Genomic DNA, 16,542 nt, shown 5'->3' with positions numbered 1-16,542 from the left:
CAGCCCCTGGGAATCTGCAGGATATGAGCTGGGTATCGTCAGGGACAAGGCCCTGCTACTATGAGGTACTCTGTGTCCCCGTGGGGACCGCGCATGGAGCGCTGGTGCCATACACATTACAGCACTGCTGGGTGTGTTAGTGCGCCGGGGACTACCGCGCATGGAGCGCTTGTGCCATACACATTGCAGCACTGCTGGGTGTGTTAGTGCGCCGGGGACTACCGCGCGGCCGCGCTTATTGCCGGCCGCGCTTATAACTTTAGTCCCCGGCTTCTGCGGCCTAGTGTTGTATATTCCCGCCCACAGGCCTGCCAGTCAGGGGAAGGGCGGGACGCTGCACAGATCGTCAGCGCTGAGGGCTGGAGCATACATTAGTATCCTCCTCCCTCCTCACTCAGTACACTGGGGCACTAGATTCCCGCACTTTTCTTGGGCACGCCCACGGTCCCCTCCTCCCCACAGAACGCCGGCAGCCATTCCTGTCAGCGATTCAGACGCTGGAGAGGAGAGACAACACATGGAGACCAGGCAGGGAATCTGGTGATCACACAACCGCTCTGAGCGGTCGGTAAGCAACACCTGTGGTGCTGGCCCCACTGAGTACCGAAGTGTGTATATATATATATATATATATATATAGGCTTATAGGCTATACATTTGCACTGTACGGTCGCTCTGTTGATTTTTGGCTATATACCCTCCTGGTTGTTCTCAGAGGAGACAACATGTCATCCGCAAAAAGCAAGGGTGCCAAAGCACAGGCGTACTTTGCAACATGTACCTCATGTACAGCTGTACTACCGGCAGGTTCCACTGACCCTCATTGTGTGCAATGCTCGGCCCCTGTGGCACTTACTCAGCCGGAGCCTCTGCGACTGGTGGCCCAGGTGGAACCACCTGCTACCACTGTCCAGGTGACAGGGACGGAGTTTGCAGCCTTTGCTGACAAACTGTCTGAGAGTATGGATAAATGGTCTGCTAAAATACTGGAAGCATTGCAGTCCAGACCGGTGATTCAGGCCCCGGGCACTGTCCAATCCTTGACCCCTGGTCCCCCTCAATTGGAACAGCAAAGTGCCCCTGGGGTAACCCATAGGTCCCAGGGTGAGGTCTCTGACACGGACCGCAGTCCCAGGCCGCCCAAGCGGGGTCGCTGGGAAATTCCCTCCACTTCATCACACTGTTCAGGGTCCCAGCAGGGGGACTCTCTGGACGATGAAGCGGAGGTATCGGATCAGGATTCTGATCCTGAAGCCGCTCTCAACCTAGATACACCTGAAGGTGACGCAGTAGTGAATGACCTTATAGCGACCATCAATCAGGTGTTGGATATTTCTCCCCCAGCTCCTCCAATTGAGGAGTCTGCTTCTCAGGAGAAATTCCGTTTCAGGTTCCCAAGCGTACATTAAATATGTTTCTGGATCACTCTGACTTCAGAGAGGCAATCCAGAAAAACCGAGACTGTCCAGACAAGCGTTTTTCCAAGCGCCTTAAGGACACACGTTATCCCTTCCCCCCCGAGTTTGTCAAGGGCTGGACTCAGTGTCCTAAGGTGGATCCTCCAATCTCCAGACTGGCGGCTAGATCCATAGTTGCAGTGGAAGATGGGGCTTCACTCAAAGATGCCACTGACAGACAGATGGAACTATGGTTGAAATCCATCTATGAAGCTATCGGCGCGTCTTTTGCTCCAGCATTCGCAGCCGTATGGGCACTCCAAGCTATCTCAGCTTGTCAGGCGCAGATTAATGCAGTAACATGTACATCTGCCCCGCAAGTGGTGTCCTTAACCACTCAGGCGTCGGCGTTTGCGTCCTACGCCATTAATGCTATCCTGGACTCGGGGAGCCGTACGGCGGTGGCATCCGCCAATTCGGTGGTACTCCGCAGGGCCATGTGGCTACGTTAATGGAAGGCAGACTCTGCTTCCAAAAAGTTCTTAACCGGTTTGCCATTGTCTGGCGACCGCTTGTTTGGTGAGCGATTGGATGAAATCATTAAACAATCCAAGGGAAAGGACTCATCCTTACCCCAGTCCAAACCAAACAGACCTCAACCACGGAAGGTACAATCGAGGTTTCGGTCCTTTCGGACCACGGGCAGGTCTCAATTTTCCTCGTCCAAAAGGCCTCAGAAAGATCAGAGGAACTCCGATGCATGGCGGTCTAAGTCACGTCCTAGCGGCCTCCTCATGACTTTCGGCCTCCTCAAACCGCATCCTCGGTCGGTGGCAGGCTCTCCCGCTTTTGCGACGCCTGGCTGCCACAAGTAAAAGACCGATGGGTGAGAGACATTCTATCTCAAGGTTACAGGATAGAGTTCAGCTCTCGTCCTCCGACTCGTTTCTTCAGAACATCCTTGCCCCCCGACAGAGCCGAGGCTCTTCTGCAGGCGGTGGGCACCCTGAAGGCGGAAGGAGTGGTGATCCCTGTTCCTCTTCAGCAACGGGGTCACGGTTTTTACTCCAACTTGTTCGTGGTGCCAAAAAAGGACGGATCCTTCCGTCCCGTTCTGGACCTAAAACTGCTCAACAAGCATGTGAAAACCAGGCGGTTCCGGATGGAATCGCTCCGCTCCGTCATCGCCTCAATGTCCCAAGGAGAGTTCCTGGCATCAATAGACATCAAAGATGCTTATCTCCACGTACCGATTGCACCAGAGCATCAGCGCTTCCTGCGTTTCGCCATAGGGGACGAACACCTTCAGTTTGTGGCACTGCCTTTTGGCCTGGCGACAGCCCCACGGGTCTTCACCAAGGTCATGGCAACAGTGGTGGCAATCCTACACTCTCAGGGACACTCGGTGATCCCTTACTTAGACGATCTCCTTGTCAAGGCACCCTCTCAAGGGGCATGCCAACACAGCCTGAACATTGCTCTGGAAACTCTCCAGAGTTTCGGGTGGATCATCAATTTTCCAAAGTCAAATCTGACACCGGCCCAATCACTGACATATCTTGGCATGGAGTTTCATACTCTCTCAGCGATAGTGAAGCTTCCGCTGAACAAACAGCGCTCACTACAGACAGGGGTGCAATCTCTCCTTCAAGGTCAGTTACACCCCCTGAGGCGCCTCATGCACTTCCTAGGGAAGATGGTGGCAGCAATGGAGGCAGTTCCTTTTGCGCAGTTTCATCTGCGCCCACTTCAATGGGACATTCTCCGCAAATGGGACAGGAAGTCGACGTCCCTCGACAGGAACGTCTCCCTTTCTCGGGCAGCAAAAGCTTCCCTTCAGTGGTGGCTCCTCCCCACTTCTCTGTCGAAGGGGAAATCCTTCCTGCCCCCATCCTGGGCGGTGGTCACGACGGACGCGAGCCTGTCAGGGTGGGGAGCGGTCTTTCTCCACCACAGGGCTCAGGGGACTTGGACTCAGACAGAGTCCTCCCTTCAGATCAATGTTCTGGAGATAAGGGCAGTGTATCTTGCCCTAAAGGCGTTCCAGCCGTGGCTGGAAGGCAAACAGATCCGAATTCAGTCGGACAACTCCACAGCGGTGGCATACATCAACCACCAAGGCGGGACACGCAGTCGGCAAGCCTTCCAGGAAGTCCGGCGGATTCTGCTGTGGGTGGAAGCCACAGCCTCCACCATATCTGCAGGTCACATCCCGGGCGTAGAAAACTGGGAAGCAGACTTTCTCAGTCGCCAGGGCATGGACGCAGGGGAATGGTCCCTTCACCCGGACGTGTTTCAGGAGATCTGTTGCCGCTGGGGCATGCCGGACGTCGACCTAATGGCGTCCCGGCACAACAACAAGGTCCCGACATTCATGGCACGGTCTCAAGATCACAGAGCTCTGGCGGCAGACGCCTTAGTTCAGGATTGGTCGCAGTTTCAACTCCCTTATGTGTTTCCTCCTCTGGCACTGTTGCCCAGAGTGTTACACAAGATCAGGGCCGACTGCCGCCGCGCCATCCTCGTCGCTCCAGACTGGCCGAGGAGGTCGTGGTACCCGGATCTGTGGCATCTCACGGTCGGCCAACCGTGGGCACTACCAGACCGACCAGACTTGCTGTCTCAAGGGCCGTTTTTCCATCTGAATTCTGCGGCCCTCAACCTGACTGTGTGGCCATTGAATCCTGGATCCTAGCGTCTTCAGGATTATCTCAAGAGGTCATTGCCACTATGAGACAGGCTAGGAAACCAATGTCCGCCAAGATCTACCACAGGACGTGGAAAATATTCCTGTCGTGGTGCTCTGCTCAGGGTTTTTCTCCCTGGCCGTTTACCTTGCCCACTTTTCTGTCCTTCCTTCAATCCGGATTGGAAAAGGGTTTGTCGCTCGGCTCCCTTAAGGGACAAGTCTCTGCGCTCTCTTTGTTTTTTCAGAAGCGCCTAGCCAGACTTCCACAGGTACGCACGTTCCTGCAGGGGGTTTGTCACATCGTCCCTCCTTACAAGCGTCCGTTAGAACCCTGGGATCTGAACAGGGTGCTGATGGTTCTTCAGAAACCACCGTTCGAGCCAATGAGGGATATTTCTCTCTCACGCCTTTCGCAGAAGGTGGTTTTCCTAGTAGCAGTCACTTCACTTCGGAGAGTGTCTGAGCTAGCAGCGTTGTCGTGCAAAGCCCCTTTCCTGGTGTTTCACCAGGACAAGGTGGTTCTGCGTCCGGTTCCGGAATTTCTCCCTAAGGTGGTATCCCCCTTTCATCTCAATCAGGATATCTCCTTACCCTCTTTTTGTCCTCATCCAGTTCACCAATGTGAAAAGGATTTGCACTTGTTAGATCTGGTGAGAGCACTCAGATTCTACATTTCTCGTACGGCGCCCCTGCGCCGCTCGGATGCACTCTTTGTCCTTGTCGCTGGCCAGCGTAAAGGGACACAAGCTTCCAAATCAACCCTTGCTCGATGGATCAAAGAACCAATTCTCGAGGCTTATCGTTCCTCGGGGCTTCCGGTTCCCTCAGGGCTGAAGGCCCATTCTACCAGGGCCGTGGGAGCGTCCTGGGCCTTGCGGCACCAGGCTACGGCTCAGCAGGTGTGTCAGGCAGCTACCTGGTCGAGCCTGCACACTTTCACGAAACACTATCAGGTGCATACCTATGCTTCGGCAGATGCCAGCCTAGGTAGGCGAGTCCTTCAGGCGGCGGTTGCCCACCTGTAGGACGGAGCCGTTTACGGCTCTATTATGAGGTATTATTTACCCACCCAGGGACTGCTTTTGGACGTCCCAATTGTCTGGGTCTCCCAATGGAGCGACAAAGAAGAAGGGAATTTTGTTTACTTACCGTAAATTCCTTTTCTTCTAGCTCCAATTGGGAGACCCAGCACCCGCCCCTGTTTTTTGTGTACACATGTTGTTCATGTTGAATGGTTTCAGTTCTCCGATATTCCTTCGGATTGAATTTACTTTAAACCAATTTATAATTTTTTCCTCCTTCTTGCTTTTGCACCAAAACTGAGGAGCCCGTGAGCACGGGGGGTGTATAGGCAGAAGGGGAGGGGCTTTACACTTTTAGTGTAATACTTTGTGTGGCCTCCGGAGGCATAGCTATACACCCAATTGTCTGGGTCTCCCAATTGGAGCTAGAAGAAAAGGAATTTACGGTAAGTAAAAAAATTCCCTTCTTTTCTTGGCTCTCTCCAAAGACCAATTGGGATACCCCCTTTTTTTTTAATTTGTTCCAAGTTATTTCAATTTCTTCCTCCAATTTATCACTAGATGTGGTATTCCTTTTTAGTTTAATAAGCTCCCCCACAGGGATATTCTGCATGACATGTTTGGGATGACTAGAGGAAGCCATTAAAATACTATTGCATGCAGTAGATTTTTTATAGGGAGATATCAAGACCTTATTACTATCCAAATCGGCGGTCAATTTTAAGTCCAAGAAGTTTGTTGATACCTCATGATGACTACTAGTAAATTTTAGATTGAAATCATTCAAATCCATATATATGTGTATGATATATCTCTATCAATTTTTTGTTTTGTTTTTATTTATTTTCAGAATTTTGTATGCAATTGCACAGCTTCTAAAGATAGTCGGTCATTGTTTTGTGTTATTTCCATAGGAAAGATCCTCTTATTTGGAATTCCAGAAGATCTCAAGAGAAATTGAACATCTGAGTCGTCTCTATGTAGCCTATCAGTTTATGTGTGCTGAGGAGACCAAAGTGCGTTCTGCTGAGGAACTGAAGGAAATGCAGGACTCTATTCAGAAACTTCAGGACGCTATGGCTGAGAATGAGCGCAAGGTGAAGGAACTGAGCAAAGAGATAGCGGAGCTGGAGAAGAAGAGGGATGAGGTATGACCGATTTTTAGAGAAAATTTTACAAGTTATGCGTCTGTCATAAGTGTGTTGTGAGAGAGAGCCTGGAAATTTCACAAAAAATGCTTGTAATTGTAGATGCGTTTTTGGTGCATTTTTCACAACATGCGTTTTTGCTACGTTTTTGTGACATGTTGACAAAAACGCAGGAAGAATGAACATGCTGCATTTTTTTTTTTTGTCTCAAACTTTTGACAAATACGCTGACAAACTGCAATGTGCGCATAGTAAATCTGACTTTTCATAGACTGCTGGGAAGTCAAATGTCAGAAAGTTCTAACAAAACTGCAGCAAAAACGCAGCAAAAAACGCAGCATGCGCATGTAGCCTTATGGTGGTGTCACACACAGCGACGACGACATCGCTGCTAAGTCGCAATTTTCTTTATCGTTCCTATGGGAGACCCAGACATTGGGTGTATAGCTTCTGCCTCCGGAGGACACACAAAGTACTACACTCAAAAGTGTAGCTCCTCCCTCTGAGCTTATACACCCCCTGGAGATCCAGATCTAGCCAGTTTATCGCTTTGTGTTCAGGAGGTCACATCCACACATGCATTCTCATCGGATTTTTTCATTTTTTGGAAAGAGTTTGAAGAAAAGCGGGTCCAAGCCTGGACCCCCGGCATGTCCCTTCTCGCCCCACTGTGTCGGCGGTGCTGTTAAGGTTGATTCCCAGGCTGGAGCCTTACATGCCGTGCTCCTTCACCATCCCTCCGGGGCTCTGGCTTGAAGTGGGAGCCAGCACGGTTCTCCATGCTTGGCATGAGACCGGTCTCCATCCGCAGCCCTTCAGGATCCTGCTGGACCGGAGCACTCATCCCCAGGGACTGGCTACCCTGCGTCTCAGCAAGCTAAGTACCTGAGACGTTTATATATGGGGGTCCCTTGTACTTTATTGTGGTGGGAGAGTGTGCTGAGTGATTTTTATGACATTTCCGGCGGGTTCTCTGGCTGTCGCCTGAGAACCGCGCCGATGGTGCCTGCGCGCCGGCCGCACCGCTCAAATTTAGGCCCCGGCTTCGCCGGAGGCCTACTTTCGGTTTCACTGCCCTCGCATGTCATTCATGCAGAGGGACAGCGCGGCTCCGCCCAGCGGCCGTTCTACACAGGGGAGAGACACTCCTCACTGAGTACATGTCTCCTCCCCTGTGAATCTCTTTGGCCCTCCAGATCCCGCTCTCAGAGGGAGTCCCGCCCCCTCTCTTCACTCCGGTGGCCATTTTCTCAGTGGTTTTCCCTGTGATCACCACTGGTCTGCAGCATCCCTGCTGAGGTGCTTGGGAGTCCGGGCTTCGGGATCTGGAGGGCACACAAACCGCTCCAGCGGTCTGGTAAGCCACAACCTCTGGTTGTGGACCTTCTGGATATACTCTCTGGGGGTCATTCTGGCAGAGCCCTCACTCCAGCAGCATGTCTCACACAAGGAGCAAGGCGCCAAAGCTGTTTTCAGTATGCACTGCATGTAAGCTCCTGCTGCCGGAACCGAGCACCTATCCACATTGTGATGCCTACTCTAACCTGACGATGCCTCAGCCTGGAATCGCTTCCCCCCAGGGGTCTCTCAGGCTGCTCCGGCTCCTGTGGCTGAACCCCCGGCTTGGGTAGAATCCTTAACCAGGTCTATCTCCCAGTCTTTTGCTGACTCCAGGGGACATCTGTCCAGGACTCTGCTGAGCATGCATCAGCCCCCGTCGCAGGGTGCCTCTGCTGCTAGGGGTCTCTCAGGACCGGAGCTCACAGAGGATTCATCATCTGGTCCCAGGCCCCGTCCTTCTAATAAAGGACGCAGGACCCCCTCTCCTTCGTCCCGCGGCTCGGTCTCAGAAGCTGACTCGCGGGATGAGGAGGATGCCTTTACTGGGGGCTCGGAGACTACCTCCATGTGCCCCATTGGTCTGTCCGACAGTGACTCGGATGTTAGTGATTTGATTGCGTCCATTAATTCTGTACTGGATCTCAATCCGCCAGTATCAGAGCAACAACCCTCTCTGGCAGAAAAGCACCAGTTTACCTCCCCTAAGAGTACGAGGAGTGTGTTCTTTAACCACTCCAGTTTTCAGGCCGCTGTGACCAAGCCCAGGGTCTGTCCTGACAAACGCTTTCCAAAGCGTGGTTCTGATGACCGTTTTCCCTTTCCACCTGAGGTGGTGAAGGAGTGGGCTCACTCCCCAAAGGTAGACCCCCCGGTGTCTAGACTCTCAGCCCGGACCGTTGTATCAGTGGCTGATGGCACCTCGCTTAAGGATTCCACAGACCGCCAGGTTGACCTTCTGGCCAAATCTGTATTTGAGGCGGCAGGGGCCTCGTTCTCCCCGACTTTTGCAGCAGTGTGGGCTCTCAAAGCCATCTCTGCTTCTCTGGAGGAGATGCATTCCCTTACTAAGGAATCTATGCCTGAGATGGTTGCCTTAACTTCCCAAGCTTCGGCTTTTTCATCCTATGCCATGTCTGCCATGCTGGAGGCTTCTCACCTCACTGCGGTGGCTTCGGCTAATTCCCTCGCTATCCGCAGGACCTTGTGGCTTCGAGAGTGGAAGGCAGATTCTTCTTTTAAGAAGTACCTTGCTGGGCTCCCTTTTGCTGGGTCCTGGCTGTTCGGTGAACAGCTGGATGAAATTATTAAGGAAGCAACTGGCGGGAAGAGTACTTCCATGCCACAAACCAAAACCAGGAAACCTGTCCAGGGTAGGAATCGGTCGAGGTTTCGTTCCTTTCGTTCCTCCAACTGGTCGTCCTCTAAGCCCTCGGCCTCGTCCACTAACACTGCCAAGGACCAAAAATCCAGCTGGCGCACGAAAGCGCGTCCACAGAAGACCGCAGGTGCTGCTGCCACTAAGGCAGCCTCCTCTTGACTATCTGTCCGCGCCAGCAACGTCCTTAGTCGGTGGCAGGCTCTCCCACTTTGGCGACGTGTGGTTTCAACACGTCTCCGATCAGTGGGTGCGGGATATAATCTCCCACGGCTACAGGATAGAGTTCTCTTCCAGCCCGCCAAACAAATTTTTTCTGTCAACTCCCCCCTGCTCCAAGGCCGCCGCCTTCTCTCAGGCCGTGGCATCCCTGCAGGCCAACGGAGTAATTGTACCGGTTCCCGCCCGGGAACGGTTCAGAGGTTTCTACTCAAATCTCTTCCTAGTCCCCAAAAAGGACGGTTCCTTCCGGACCATCCTGGATCTCCAGCTTCTCAACAAGCATGTTCAGGTGCGGCATTTTCGCATGGAGTCTCTGCGGTCAGTCATTGCATCAATGACCCAAGGGGATTTTCTGGCATCCATCGACATCAGAGATGCCTATCTGCATGTGCCAATTGCAGTTTCTCACCAGCGTTGGCTACGTTTTGCAATCGGAGAGGAACATTTCCAATTCGTGGCTCTCCCCTTCGGGTTAGCCACGGCCCCTCGAGTATTCACCAAGGTCATGGCAGCAGTGGTTGCGGTTCTGCACCTACAGGGGCTGGCAGTGATTCCTTACCTGGACGACCTTCTGGTCAAGGGTCCATCCAGCGCAGACTGTCAGCGGAGTGTCTCGCTCACTCTTGCCACTCTAGCCCAATTCGGGTGGATTGTCAATCTTCCCAAATCCACTCTGACTCCGACCCAAAGTCTCACGTACCTAGGGATGCAGTTCGAGACTCTGCCGGCACTTGTGAAGTTGCCCTCAGTCAAACAGCAGTCCCTCCAACTGGCGGTCCGCGCTCTGCTGAGGCCCCGCCGTTATTCCCTCAGGCACCTGATGCAGGTGCTGGGTCAGATGGTTGCGTCAATGGAGGCTGTTCCCTTTGCCCAGTTCCATCTGCGTCCCCTGCAGCTGGACATTCTCCGCTGTTGGGACAAGCGGCCTTCCTCCTTGCACAGGTTAGTGGCTCTGTCGCCACAGACCAGGAGCTCTCTTCAGTGGTGGCTTCGGCCTCTCTCTCTGTCTCAGGGGCGCTCCTTCCTGACCCCGTCCTGGGTGATTCTCACCACGGATGCCAGTCTGTCCGGCTGGGGAGCGGTATATCTCCACCACCGAGCGCAGGGCACTTGGACTCCGTCCGAGTCAGTCCTCTCGATCAATGTGCTGGAAACCAGAGCTGTGCTTCTAGCTCGCCTAGCCTTTCACCACCTGTTGGCGGGCAAGCACATCCGAGTCCAGTCAGACAACGCGACAGCAGTTGCCTACATCAATCACCAAGGCGGGACACGCAGCCGCCTGGCAATGTTGGAGGTACAACGCATCCTTCAATGGGCGGAGGACTCCAAGTCCACCATATCCGCGGTCCACATCCCAGGCGTGGAAAACTGGGAGGCAAATTATCTCAGCCGTCAAACCGTGGACGGCGGCGAGTGGTCCCTGCACCCGGCAGTGTTTCAGTCAATCTGCCGCAAGTGGGGCACTCCGGACGTGGACCTAATGGCATCCCGTCACAACAACAAGGTTCCGGTTTACGTGGCTCGCTCCCACGATCCTCAGGCATTCGCCGCGGACGCTCTGGTTCAAGACTGGTCCCAGTTTCGTCTGTCCTACGTGTTTCCCCCTCTAGCGCTCTTGCCCAGAGTTCTGCGCAAGATCAGACTGGAGGGCCGTGGAGTCATTCTCATTGCTCCGGACTGGCCCAGGCGAGCTTGGTACCCAGACCTGCTCCTTCTGTCCGTAGAGGTGCCGTGGCATCTTCCGGACCGTCCAGACCTTCTCTCACAAGGTCCGTTTTTCCGCCAGAATTCTGCGGCTCTAATTGACGGCGTGGCTCTTGAGTCCTGGATCTTGACGACTTCTGGTATCCCTCCTGAAGTCATTTCCACTATGACTCGGGCCCGTAAGTCTTCCTCCGCCAAGATCTATCACAGGACTTGGAAAATTTTCCTGTCCTGGTGTCGCTCTTCCGGCCATCCTCCTTGGCCATTTTCCTTGCCGACCCTTCTGTCCTTTCTACAGTCCGGTCTGCAGCTGGGATTGTCCCTCAACTCTCTCAAGGGCCAAGTTTCAGCTCTGTCAGTGCTGTTCCAGCGGCGTCTCGCTCGGCTGGCTCAGGTCCGCACCTTCATGCAGGGTGCGTCTCACATCATTCCGCCTCCCTGGGACCTTAACTTGGTCCTCACGGTTTTGCAGAAACCCCCCTTTGAGCCTCTTAAGGAGGTTTCTTTGTTTCGTCTTTCACAGAATGTGGTCTTTCTAGTGGCCATAACTTCCCTCAGGAGAGTCTCTGATTTGGCTGCGCTCTCTTCAGAGTCACCATTTTTTGGTTTTTCATCAAGACAAGGTGGTTCTCCGTCCGACTCCGGACTTTCTTCCTAAGGTGGTCTCTCCTTTCCACCTTAACCAGGACATTACCCTACCTTCCTTTTGTCCGGCTCCTGTTCATCGCTTTGAAAAAGCGTTGCATACTTTGGATCTGGTGCGTGCGCTCCGGATCTATAGGTCTCGCACCGCTGTTCTTAGGCGGTGCACCTCTCTTTTTGTGCTAACCACAGGTCGGCGCAAGGGCCTCCCTGCTTCTAAGCCGACCTTAGCCCGTTGGATTAGGTCGGCCATATCCGATGCCTACCAGAGTACTCAGGTGCCTCCCCCGCCGGGGATCAAAGCACACTCGACCAGAGCTGTCGGTGCCTCTTGGGCTTTCAGGCACCAGGCTACGGCTCAACAAGTCTGTCAGGCTGCCACTTGGACTAGCCTGCATACCTTTTCGAAGCACTACCAAGTGCATGCTCATGCTTCGGCAGATGCGAGCTTGGGCAGACGCATCCTTCAGGCGGCTGTCGCCCACTTGTGAAGTTAGGTTCTGCCTACTTCTTAGTTTTTTCGGTTTATTTCCCACCCATGGACTGCTTTGAGATGTCCCAATGTCTGGGTCTCCCATAGGAACGATAAAGAAAAAGAATTTCTTCGGCGCTCCATTGGGAGACCCAGACGATTGGGTGTATAGCTACTGCCTCCGGAGGCCACACAAAGCATTACACTAAAAAGTGTAAGGCCCCTCCCCTTCTGGCTATACACCCCCAGTGGGATCACTGGCTCACCAGTTTTCTGCTTTGTGCGAAGGAGGTCAGACATCCACGCATAGCTCCACTGTTTAGTCAGCAGTAGCTGCTGACTATGTCGGATGGAAGAAAAGAGGGCCCATATGGGGCCCCCAGCATGCTCCCTTCTCACCCCACTTGTGGTTTGTAAGGTTGAGGTACCCATTGCGGGTACAGAGGCTGGAGCCCACATGCTGTTTTCCTTCCCCATCCCCCTGAGGGGCTCTGAGGAAGTGGGATCTTACCGGCCCCCAAGCCCTGAGGCCGGGCTCCATCCACAGACCCAGTGAACCTGCTGGATACGGAGCTGGGTACCGTTCAGGGACAAGGCCCTGCAACTTTCAGGTACTCTGTGTCCCCGTACAGACAGGCACGCACACGCCAGGCTTGCTGGGTGTGTTAGTGCGCCGGGGACAGTAGCGCTGCACGCTGGGGTTTGAGTCACAGCAGCTTAGCTGTGTGACTTCATGTGCTGGGAACTACCGCGCCGGCCGCTCTCGGAGCGGCGGCGCGGCTGGGACTTGTAGTGCGCCGGGGACTTAGCGCCGACCGCGCTTTTACGGCGGCGGCGCTTATAAATTTAGTCCCCGGCTTTTGCGGCCTAGCTCCGCTTCGTTCCCGACCCCTCCCTGTCAATCAGGGAATGGGACAGACGCTGTGCAATCGTCAGCGCCGAGGGCTGGAGCCTTATTTACATGCTCCAGCCCTCTCACTAGGCACAGTGGGACGCAGTTTCCCGCTTTTGGTCTGAGCACGCCCAGGGCCCGCCCCCCCCCTCCACAGGACGCCGGCAGCCATTCCTGCATGCAGTCTGGCTGGAGGACGGACACAGGCTCTGGGAGACCCGGACTAGGGATTTCTGGCGACCACACACCCGCGTTTAGCGGGCGGTAAGCAGCACATTAGTGCTGGCCCCACTAGTGCCACAGTGTTGTATTGGTGTACTTTTTCCTGTACCAGATATATATATATATATATATATATATATATATATTCTGCACTGTAAGGTCGCTTCTTGGCTGTATACCCTATATTGCTCTGAGGAGACAGCAACATGTCATCCACAAAACGCAAGGGTGCCAAGGCACGGGCTGTATACACTGCTTGTACAGCATGTGGGGCTAATCTACCAGCAGGCTCCAACGACTCTCATTGTGTGCAATGTTCAGTCCCAGTGGCACTTCGTCAGCCAGAGCCTATGGTGGTGGTAGCCCAGGCAGAGACGCCTGTGAACCCTGCCCCGGTGACGGGGACAGAATTTGCAGTCTTTGCTGATAAAATGTCTGTGACTATGACAAAAATCCTGGAGACCTTGCAGTCCAGGCCAGTTCCCGGTCCCCCTCAGTTGGAACTAATCCGTACTTCAAGGGGGTCCCAGGCATCACAGGCTGAGGGCTCTGACTCTGATGACAGTCCCAGGCCGCCTAAGCGAGCTCGCTGGGAGAGACCCTCCACGTCATCACGTGGGTCAGGGTCTCAGCGAGAAGGGTCTCTATATGATGAGACAGAGGTGGGTGATCAGGAGTCTGGTCCTGACACCGCACTCAATTTGGATACGCCAGATGGTGACGCCACGGTAAATGACCTTATAGCGGCCATCAATAGGCAGTTGGACATTTCTCCCCCAGCCCCTTCAGCAGAGGAGGCAGCAGCCCAGCAGGAGAAATTCCATTTCCTGTATCCCAAGCGTAAATTGAGTACTTTTCTGGACCACTCTGACTTCAGAGAATCAATCCAGAAACACCATGCTTATCCGGACAAGCGTTTTTCCAAACGTCTTAAGGATACACGTTATCCCTTTCCCCCTGACGTAGTCAAACGCTGGACCCAGTGTCCAAAAGTGGACCCTCCAATATCCAGGCTTGCAGCTAGATCCATAGTTGCAGTGGAGGATGGGGCTTCACTTAAAGATGCCAATGACAGACAGATGGACCTTTGGTTGAAATCTGTCTATGAAGCTATTGGCGCGTCGTTTGCTCCAGCATTCGCGGCCGTGTGGGCGCTCCAAGCTATTTCAGCTGGTCTGGCACAGGTGGACTCTTTCATACGTCCAGCGGTGCCGCAAGTGGCGTCCTTAACTACGCAAATGACTGCGTTTGCGACCTACGCTATCAATGCGGTACTGGACTCTACGAGCCGTACCTCAATGGCATCCGCCAACTCTGTAGTTTTGCGCAGAGCCTTGTGGTTAAAAGAATGGAAAGCAGATTCTGCTTCTAAAAAATGTTTAACCAGCTTGCCATTATCTGGAGACAGACTGTTTGGTGAGCAATTGGCGGAAATCATTAAACAGTCCAAAGGTAAGGACTCTTCCTTACCCCAGCCCAGATCAAGCAAACCTCAACAGAGGAAGTGGCAGTCAAAGTTTCGGTCCTTTCGAGGCTCGGGCAAGCCCCAATTCTCCTCGTCCAAAGGGACTCAGAAAGAGCAAAGGAACTCTGATTCCTGGCGGACTCACTCACGCCCCAAGAAAGCAACCGGAGGTACCGCTTCCAAGGCGGCTGCCTCATGACTTTCGGCCGCCTCCCTCCGCATCCTCGGTCGGTGGCAGGCTCTCCCGCTTTTGCGACATTTGGCTGCCACAGGTCAAAGACCGGTGGGTAACAGACATTTTGTCTCACGGGTACAGGATAGAGTTCAGTTCTCGTCCTCCGCCTCGGTTCTTCAGAACTTCCCCACATCCCGACCGAGCAGATGCCCTTCTGCAGGCGGTGCATTCTCTAAGAGCAGAAGGAGTGGTGGTCCCTGTTCCTCTTCGGGAACAAGGACAAGGTTTTTACTCCAATCTCTTTGTGGTGCCAAAAAAGGACGGCTCATTCCGTCCTGTTCTGGACCTAAAACTGCTCAACAAGCATGTGAACGCCAGGCGGTTCCGGATGGAATCCCTCCGCTCAGTCATTGCCTCAATGTCTCAAGGAGATTTCCTAGCATCAATAGACATCAAAGATGCTTATCTCCACGTGCCGATTGCTACCGAGCACCAACGCTTTCTACGCTTCGTGATAGGAGACGACCATCTTCAGTTCGTAGCTCTGCCATTTGGTCTGGCGACAGCCCCACGGGTGTTCACCAAGGTCATGGCGGCAGTGGTAGCAGTCTTGCACTCTCAGGGACACTCTGTGATCCCTTACTTGGACGATCTACTTGTCAAGGCACCCTCTCAGGAGGCATGCCAACTCAGCCTGAATGTTGCACTGGAGACTCTCCAGACGTTCGGGTGGATCATCAACTTCCCAAAGTCAACTGTCACCGACCCAATCACTGACGTATCTTGGCATGGAGTTTCATACTCTCTCAGCGATAGTGAAGCGTCCGCTGGACAAGCAGCGGTCACTACAGACTGGGGTGCAGGCTCTCCTTCAAAGTCAGTCGCACTCCTTAAGACGCCTCATGCACTTCCTCGGGAAGATGGTGGCGGCAATGGAGGCGGTTCCGTTTGCGCAGTTTCATCTGCGCCCACTTCAATGGGACATTCTCCGCCAATGGGACGGGAAGTCAACATCCCTGGACAGGAAAGTCACCCTTTCCCAGACGGCCAAGGACTCTCTGCAGTGGTGGCTTCTTCCCACCTCATTATCACAGGGAAGATCCTTCCTACCACCGTCCTGGGCGGTGGTCACGACAGACGCGAGTCTGTCAGGGTGGGGAGCAGTTTTTCTCCACCACAGGGCTCAGGGTACGTGGACTCAGCAAGAGTCCACCCTTCAGATCAATGTTCTGGAAATCAGAGCAGTGTATCTTGCCCTACTAGCCTTCCAGCAGTGGCTGGAAGGAAGGCAGATCCGAATTCAGTCGGACAACTCCACAGCGGTGGCATACATCAACCACCAAGGGGGGACACGCAGTCGGCAAGCCTTCCAGGAAGTCCGGCGGATTCTGATGTGGGTGGAAGCCACGGCCTCCACCATATCCGCAGTTCACATCCCCGGCGTAGAAAACTGGGAAGCAGACTTCCTCAGTCGCCAGGGCATGGACGCAGGGGAATGGTCCCTTCACCCGGACGTGTTTCAGGAAATCTGTCGCCGCTGGGGATGGCCGGACGTCGACCTAATGGCGTCCCGGCACAACAACAAGGTCCCAACCTTCATGGCACGGTCTCGCGATCACAGAGCTCTGGCGGCAGACGCCTTAGTGCAAGATTGGTCGCAGTTCCGGCTCCCTTATGTGTTTCCACCTCTGGCACTCTTGCCCAGAGTGCTACGCAAGATCAGATCCGATTGCAGCCGCGTCATACTCGTCGCCCCAGACTGGCCAAGGAGGGCGT

General features: G+C 53.9%; 1 protein-coding gene across 2 annotated transcripts in view; it reads left to right on the top strand.

The window, feature by feature from the left end:
- Window positions 1-16,542, top strand: part of SMC2 (structural maintenance of chromosomes 2) — a 204,560-nt gene that overhangs the window by 63,180 nt on the left and 124,838 nt on the right. For both annotated transcript variants that reach the window (XM_075316066.1, XM_075316064.1), the window contains one exon: window positions 6,023-6,256. In XM_075316066.1, coding sequence (XP_075172181.1) covers window positions 6,023-6,256 — 234 coding nt within the window. The remainder of the gene's footprint in view (window positions 1-6,022; window positions 6,257-16,542) is intronic.

Source organism: Anomaloglossus baeobatrachus, chromosome 1 (assembly GCF_048569485.1).
Source record: "Anomaloglossus baeobatrachus isolate aAnoBae1 chromosome 1, aAnoBae1.hap1, whole genome shotgun sequence".
NCBI lineage: Eukaryota > Metazoa > Chordata > Amphibia > Anura > Aromobatidae > Anomaloglossus > Anomaloglossus baeobatrachus.
This window is presented reverse-complemented; position numbering and strand designations above follow the sequence as displayed.